Below are 8,447 nucleotides of genomic sequence, written 5' to 3' on the forward strand. Positions count from 1 at the left end.
ATGATATAGGCCAACGGGATCATTACTGGTTTCCATTGTGACAACTTGCCCCTCAGTGTTTACTTCACAATATTGAATTAGGCCTATTTAATTCAGATGCGAGATGCCAACCTGATATTTTATTCACTTTAAATAGGCCTATTTGTTTCAGTTTATTTGTCTGTTTTTAAACTGAAATGTATCCACCTGCATTGACATCTCCAAAATATCCAATGTTTGAGATTAAATTAAATGTAATAGCCTAAGCATTTATATGGCACTTTACTGTGTTTGACTACTAGGCTAACTGTTCACCCAAAGTGCTTTACAGTCATATCAGGGGGTCTCACCCAATGTTTACCAACAGTTTTACAAATGTAGCCACTTTTTAATAACCCAGTTCTTCCAAGATTGGAATCTGAGCTATTGTTTAAAGTTAGAGAAACCCGCTGGCATAGTGTAGAGTTCCCGCGGGCACCTGCAGTGGAGGCTGCTCTCGGACAGGGGGCGTGGCCTGGTGGGCGTGACCTGTGCTATAGCCCCGCCCCGTTCCCCCGCAGCCTCATATGAAGAGAACCGTGTGCGCTGAATGGCAGTGGCTCATGTGCAACTTTAAGAAGCTAACGTCCTCTCCCTAGACGCAAAGATTACTGGACATCTGAAGCAGACTCTGACTCTGAAGCGCTGCAGCTTTTTCACAGAGTCAGTCCAGAGTTACTCCAAAACTTGAAGTTTGGAGAAGATCTCTACAAAATGCCTCGTTCATTTCTTGTCAAGAAGTATTTCTCCAACAAGAAGCCAAACTACAGTGAACTGGAGAGTCAAACTGGTGAGTGTGCCTTTAAAAGCTGTTTGTTTATGTGTGTTATTGTGTACAAAATCAGTGTGTGAATTGACAGAGCTTATCATTAGCCAACACTTTGTCATGACATCCTACTCTATTTATGTTCACATTACTTTTTTTGTCAACACTTTTTTAGCTATTTTCTACTATTTTCAATAGTTATGTTGTTACTTTCAGTTTGGCTATTTAGTTTTTCATTGTATTGTTTTTTTGGTTACTTTATTTTAAGGTGTCATTGTGTAATTATATTTAAGTACTGAGTAATAATAATTAACAACATGTACTCACTATAGGGTTAGGGGTATGATTAGGTTGAGGGTTAGTTGCATGAAATTATGCATAATTTACTGTTATCACTATGGTAAGTACATGTAACAAGGACCCTGTAAAATAAAGTGTTACCGTTTTTTCTCACAAACTGAAGGATGTAGTTTAACTAACTGCTAAAATGCTTCAGCTGTAGTTTTTCACAGTTTAATCCCATTAATAAATCTCAAAAAGTGAGAGCATGCTAATGCAGTAGATATTCAGATACTAACGAAAATAAAGTGTGCTTTTGATAAACTGGAGAATATAAAAAAAGCACTACCACCCCATCAAACCTAACAAACGGGACTGTTTCATGTACTCCAACAACCCCCCTGAACATGCACCTTTTCTCTTCCCCAGACCAACGCTATGCTGTCGTCCCTCTACATGACTTCCACACCATTGAAGGTGATTCTGTGGTGCCCATACTCGTGTGGGCCAGCAGTGTGTTACCCCTCGCCTTCTCCCCGGCCTCCCCCAGCCCCCCGTCTCCTCCCGGGCCTCTGGACCTGAGCTCTCCGTCCAGCAGCTCCAGCAGTGGAGAGGAGGACGACTGCCGCACCTCCGACCCACCCAGCCCGGACCCTGACTCCGACCGCTCCCAGTGCTCCCAGTGCGGGAAGCCCTGCGGCAGCGCGGCCGGCCTGTCCCGCCACCAGCTCACGCACTGCACCCCCGGCCCGCAGACCACAGGAGCCGCCAGCACCGCCACCAGAGCCGCCTTTCACTGCAAGCACTGTCCCAAAGAGTACACCAGTCTGGGTGCGCTGAAGATGCACATCCGCTCACACACACTCCCCTGTGTGTGTGGCACGTGTGGGAAGGCCTTCTCCAGACCCTGGCTGCTGCGGGGACACATTCGCACACACACCGGTGAGTTAGTTAGCCCATAAACTGAAGCTGTGAGTGGTGCAACATTTGACCAAAACCTTTAAAGTATTAAACTTGGGAACGTCCCGTTTGTGGTAATCTCCTCAACAAGCCCAAAACTGTGCAGATTGTAGGTGTGCCATAGACCTTGTTCAGGTTAGATGACATTGAATTGAACACGGATGAAAACAAGGCTGTGAGGGATATAGACGTTCGTGCACTGCTATGAAGATCCTAGATCATCTTTTGGGGGTGGTGATGGCGCAGTAGATAAGACACATGCCTTTGGTGTGAGAGACCCGGGTTCAAATCCACTGTGAGACACCAATGTGTCCCTGAGCAAGACACTTAACCCCTAGTTGCTCCAGAGGCGTGCAACCTCTGATCCCCTGTAAGTCGCTTTGGATAAAAGCGTCAACTAAATGAGTAAATGTAAATCTTTTAAAACTGATTCATGGAGTTTTTTGTCCTCTGAAAGACGTTTCATCAGCTGAAGAGTCGGTATGTTGTTCAACAACAGTACAATCCATTAAACGCACTGTATTCTGTATTCACAGAATAAAACATTTTAAAAGATAATTGAATAATCTTAAAATTCTGACTTTTTTTCTCAGAATTGTGAGATTTAAAGTCCAATTCGGACTTTATACAAAGCTGCCGTCACGGAATAAAAAAGGTAAATGAGACTTTTTATCTCACAATTCTGACTTTATATCTCGTAAGTTGGATTCTTTTCTCAGAATCGCAAGTTATAAAGTCCAATTGCGTGTGAAAAACGTCAGAATTGTGAGATAAAAGGTCTCAATTACCTTTTTTATTTTGCGTGGCGGAAACAAGCTTCCACAGTAATCTGTCCCTTACAGCCTTGTTTTCATTCCTGTCAAAAATTAAATATGCCGCTACCCTGACTAAGGTCTTTTACTTTTCTACCAAACGAATTTACGCTTTCCATCTGGCTGGCAATAAAAGTGGTGTAAAAATCCCAAACTGTCGTATCTATAGATAAGAACGTTATAGAAACTTGGGGGTTGGGCTCTTTTATCCATGACATGTGGGGGGAAAAACAATATCGGGGCCACAAATGAATAATTCCTAAATTGTTTCCTTGTTTTAGTTACATCATGGCCTCAATTAAAACAAGGGAATGAATTGGTACAACATGACCATGGTTTATTTCCAATTCGTTACTAAAACAAAGAGCATTAATTCTTAATTTGTTGCCACGATATCTATTTTTTATTCCACATGTCATGTGCAGGGCTTCTTACTTGAGTAAAAAAAATGAAAGTTTGTTATAGTCAAGCTTTCATCTTGCATCATGGTCATTTAAACTAGGTGAACTTAGTAACTTTGACGATACGTGCAAGAATAAATGAAAGGGATGTGGCGTGGTTATGGAGAAAGCCTTTGGTTAGCATTCCCATTATTGTCAATGGCAGTTTCTCGGCTGGTTCATCTAACAGCAGTGGCTAACTGCCCATGTTAACTAGTAAAACCTTGACCGTCTGCATAAAGGACCATCTATCTAGAGACAAGAATGTCAAAGAAACTTGGAGGTGGCTCTTTAGAGCAAGTATTTAGGGCACAAGTTTTGTAGGTTCACCTTGCAGAATCTAGTCTGAATTGTATTTCAAGGTTAGAGGTTAAAATGCATAAAACATCTTTAACGCAATGACATATAATGTGTGTATACTAAAAGTTCTTCATCTCTGTTTTAAGGCGAGCGCCCCTTCTCGTGCCCCCACTGTAACCGTGCGTTTGCGGACCGCTCGAACCTGCGGGCTCACCTGCAGACCCACTCCGAAGTGAAGAAGTACCAGTGTGGGACGTGCTCCCGTACCTTCAGCCGAATGTCCCTCCTGCACAAACACACTCTCTCCGGCTGCTGTCCGTCTGCCTAGAGGAGGAGTCCCATCTCTCGGCGCTGGGACAGGACGGGCTTAAGCCATAAGTCAATGTCTGGACTCATAGAGACTCGTTTTTGAAGCACACGGTGCCTTATCTTTTATTCCCCAAGCTAAAAGAAGAGATTATTTTTCTATCAGTTTTAGGGTGTTTTCACACCTGAGCGTTTGTTTCGGAACCTGGTGTGTTTTCTCCCTTGGTTCGGTTCGTTTAGGCATATGTGAACACGGCATTAATGCTCAGATCCGCACCAGAACAATTGACCTGGACCTGAACGAGGTGCAAACGGACTCTGGGATGGTTCGCTTGAGGTGTGAAAGCAATCCGACCTAACGGACCAACGAACCAAATGGTATTATAATTCATAACGGGAAATGTGCTGTATAAAAAGCAGTAGTGTCCGATTCTGTGAGTGAGCAGATTAGTTATCACAGTTGAAAACCAAAAGAGCACCTGTTCACCTTAACATGTGGTGTAATTGCGCTTCTCTGTGCGAGAATACTGTCCCGATAAAGCTTTGATTCCTGCTCTTAACATTGCTCTAGTGTTCGCGTGTGTCTTGACACAGTAAACCTCTAGACAGCGCTGGGAGATCTGTGTCTCGACCATAGACTGTAAGGTTTCGCCAGTTAAAAATGAAGCCACAATAAGCTCATGGAGCGAACTTGTCAATCATCTTGATGGATGACGCAGAGGAAACTCTGGCCAATAAGAGGACAGTTACTCGCACGTGACTTGCGTGATCACGTTTTGGTACGCTTTGAAAGGTTGCCTTGTGAAAGCAAGCCGTACCAAGAAGAAAATGCAACATTGTAACAAATGAAGTACCTGTTTCGAAACAAAGCAAACGATCTATCGGTGTGAAAACACCCTTAGTCTTGCACGCATTCACACAGTGAGGGTCTGTTACACATAGACTGCAGATTTTTGTCGTGGGAAAAGGGCCCATGAACTGGCTCTCGGTGGATTCCCAAGATGCACCTCGGTGCCGGCTGGTCCGGGACTGTGAGGGGGGCAGCTGCTATTAAACCTGTGTGGTGAGAGGTCATCTCTCACCAAGATCTCCACAGACTTGCCTGGATGTATTGAGACAGCTGTTGGGCTGTCGACAAATGCATTGGCTCTCCGTTCCTCCGTTAGACTGATGGCTGAAAAGCACCAAAGACCTGCTTTAATAGGACGTTCAATTAGGCTATGGAATTTGCCTCTGTAATTCGAGCTTCGAGGTATCACGTCATTTGCCAGCTTCTCAATTGGCAGTCTGACTTCTGAATCAACGTCAGAATGTTTTTATTTTATAAAGACTGAACAGGGTGTCAAAAACACAAGAAGAGGGTCATTTGGTTTTAGATGTCGTTTATGTACAAAGTTTACTCCAAGCCCTCTGAACCGAAGGGATTTTGCAGTCTCTCATTTGAGAGAGGTCTTCCATGAAGTCTGTTTCACCTGGTCCTCTTCAAACATGTCTTTTCCAAAGCCACAATGATATATGAAGCTGCCTTTCTACTTATTGTTTAAATTTTGGACGTATAACCAAATGCTAAGCAATTTTTTTTGAGCAAAGATGTTTTAGTGTATTTCCACTTGCTATTTTTTCCAATAAAGTAATTTATGTTCTTTTACAGAAAAGTGTCTAATTTGTGTTTTTATGAAGGCCGGACGTGTTGAAGGAACAGTTCACCCATAAATGAATTAATACTCTGTATACATATACTCATATCATTACAAAACAGCATAACTTTATATCTTTCATGGAATACAAAAGGACATTTTTAGCAGAATGTTCTCACTGCTCTTAGAGTTACAACAACAACATTAACAACATTAAAAGCGTTTCGTGCACGTATATTATTCAAGTTATTATTTCGTATTCAATATTTTTTAATATAGAAAAAAGTAACTGGTGTGAACTATTCCTTGAATGCATTATTTTTATCCACAGGTCTCTGAATAGATATGCTGCAATAAATATTTAGCGTCTGCGTCTAGACGCAGTCAAGATATTTTGAGTGATGGTCAGAACACCTGCACACACTTTCTGCTTAGCCGGACGCTAATACAACACCAACCCAGTTTAGCTGACACATGGCCAACAAATGTTCACGTCCGAGACGCACTGCAGGTGGAAAAAGACCAAAAGGGAGGCAGAAGACTTAGAGGAGCACCAGAGAGACGAGGAAGAGAAATGGGTCCGTCTGCACCATTAAGACCCGTGGATCCAGCTCTTTTGCTTCAGAACCTCAATCTGTCAAATGCATATGCCTCCCCGAGGGGAAATTTAATAAATGTGGGAAATTCCAACAATCTGTGCTTCGATTGTGGCCAGAGTTTTGAGGTTTTCAGTTTTGTAGACTGCCTCCGCAACTCAGCCTTTCCCTGAGCAATCTGAATCCACAAAGCCCTTGTGACCTGCGTTGACGCCAACCAGTCTTGCTAGAGTAACGATGCACTTCCTTTGCTGATTTGGAGGCTCAAAGCTGTGGGATTTTGGTGGGGGAAGCTAGTTGTAGGGGGGAGGGCACGCTTAAAGAAGTATTCCAGGCTGAAAGCAACTCAAGCTCTGTCTGTGGCATACTTTATCTCCAACATCTGTGGCCACTAAAAATGGTGTGCTCTTTGAGTACGGAGCTCCACTAGTGATAAAAAAAGCCCAATACACTGGGTCCATGATTTAAGAATTTTTAAGAACATTTAGCTTTGTGAACTTGGTAACTTTTGCACGATATGTGCAAGGATGAAGGAAAGGAATTTGGTGTTAATTATCTTTAAAAAGGTCTATAATACCTGGAGAAAGCTTTCGTTTAGCATTCCTATTAATGTCAATGGCAGTTTCTTGCAACAACAGTGGCTAACTGCCCATGTTAACTAGTAAATCCTAGTAAAACCGTCTGCATATAGGACTGCTTACTCGCGGAAAACTTCAGCAAAAGGAATTTTACTGACCACAAGTTATGTCCGACTTCAAAAGGGCAATTTAGACAACTTTACACACTGAAACAGCATTTATTTACTGAATTAATTAAGAAATACTAACATCACATTTTGGCTTTAAACTCAAAAACAAAAACCTTGCTTCCACTGTAAACACTTTTCTGAAAAGCAGTGTTGTTATTGCTAACCTAAACTTTAAAAATTTGGTAATTGAAATGAAGCTGAAATAAAGTATAACTCTTAGTCAAAAAAGCTGCTCATTGGCAAATATGTGTGTGTTTGGGTGTATGTGGGCCGATCTGGTCAGATATGACTGGTTGTTCAGTAGACGAAAGTCATTTGGGCTTTTGGGTTTGATGTGGTTGGCCTGAACTGCAGACATAGAGTCAGACATAGTAGACGTGAAGGATTGAAGCCGTGGAGTCATGTTCACAGAGAGATGACAACTGTGTGTGGGTTGCTGGATGGATGGGTGACAGAGGGTGATGTCATTGTCTTTCAACGCTTGAAGCAGCACAAATCTGCAAGAATTCCCCATAGAGCCAAACAAATGTCCCCCGTACCTGTGAGGGGGTGAGATAATATGTCTGTAATTGATGGCGGTGCAGTGTGGTATGAGTTGCTCTGTTGTCAGTCCTGTTGTCGAACATTTCTGAGGGCCTTTCAGCTGCATATATTATATGTCCGTCAGTAATAAGGCATGAAGACCACATTTTGTCAAGCACATATTTGTGTATAATCTGTAGTACAGGCTATATAACCAAAGCTAATTTTTCAATCATTTGAAAGCCACAAGGTACCAGTAGAAGAATTTGTAAAGTGGTCTAACATCACCAGTTTATTTCAGAAATCTTGCCATATTTAAAAAAAATCCATTATTCCTATTGTTGACCTAGATTAACCTCACTTTTTCCTTTCACTTCGTCTTTCATTCCCTTCTTCCCTCTGTCTGGGCTGTAGGAGCCCGTCGGACACAGGAAACGGCTTGTCAGTCACATATAAACACTGGCTTTTTTTTCAGCACTGATAAAAAACATCTGAAGCATCTGGGTAGAGAAACGCCTCCTGAAAGCTAGAAAGGGAGCTGAAAATGACAGGAATTGTTTGGGCAAAAATTAAAGTTTCTGCATCATTAACTCACCCTAATGTCCGACTGACTTTCTGTGAAACACAAATGGACATTAGGATGATAAGGGGATTGAGCTGTCAAAGCTCTAGATGCACCAAAGAAGTATTGGTAAGTGATCAATAGGGCTCATGCCCTATATTCCAAGTCATATGAGAGTTTGTGTTAGGAACAGGTCCCAATTTAAGTTATTTTTGATAATATTTGACAAGAATGATGAGCAGTCAGGAGACAGGCAAGATATTTAATATTGTTGACATCAAACCTTCAAGAAGAAACTTTAGTGATGTTCTACCAAAGACCGTGTTGTAGTTGAGACCAACTCATTCGAGACCCGTGTTACTGTAAGTCTGAGTCAAGAAGAGGGTCTGAAGTGAACTATATGCCTTCCATTTGGGGTGAATGAAGCCTGGTCCGAGTCTGAGTCCATGAGTCAAAGACCATGAAAATACGTTCTTGGACTCGGACTCGAGATGGACTACA

General features: G+C 42.3%; 1 protein-coding gene across 1 annotated transcript; it reads left to right on the plus strand.

Annotated features, from left to right (window-relative positions):
- Positions 1–535: 535 nt before the first annotated feature.
- Positions 536–4,163, plus strand: snai1b (snail family zinc finger 1b). Its single transcript, XM_056243259.1, has 3 exons — positions 536–808; positions 1,493–2,005; positions 3,722–4,163. The coding sequence occupies exons 1-3, from the start codon at positions 733–735 to the stop codon at positions 3,901–3,903; spliced, it is 771 nt and encodes a 256-aa protein (XP_056099234.1). The 5' UTR covers positions 536–732; the 3' UTR covers positions 3,904–4,163.
- The last annotated feature ends 4,284 nt before the right edge of the window (positions 4,164–8,447 follow it).

Source organism: Rhinichthys klamathensis, unplaced genomic scaffold (assembly GCF_029890125.1).
Source record: "Rhinichthys klamathensis goyatoka isolate OS25496 unplaced genomic scaffold, OSU_Roscu_1.1 h1tg000025l_1, whole genome shotgun sequence".
In the NCBI taxonomy this organism is placed as follows: Eukaryota; Metazoa; Chordata; class Actinopteri; order Cypriniformes; family Leuciscidae; genus Rhinichthys; species Rhinichthys klamathensis.

What these genes read in the sequence shown, in the direction of transcription:
- snai1b (XM_056243259.1), top strand. Translation starts at nt 733, where the DNA reads ATGCCTCGTTCATTTCTTGTCAAGAAGTATTTCTCCAACAAGAAGCCA. An exon ending in TGAACTGGAGAGTCAAACTG is followed by an intron (nt 809 to 1,492) that starts GTGAGTGTGCCT and finishes TCTCTTCCCCAG; the next exon opens with ACCAACGCTATGCTGTCGTC. An exon ending in ACACATTCGCACACACACCG is followed by an intron (nt 2,006 to 3,721) that starts GTGAGTTAGTTA and finishes CTCTGTTTTAAG; the next exon opens with GCGAGCGCCCCTTCTCGTGC.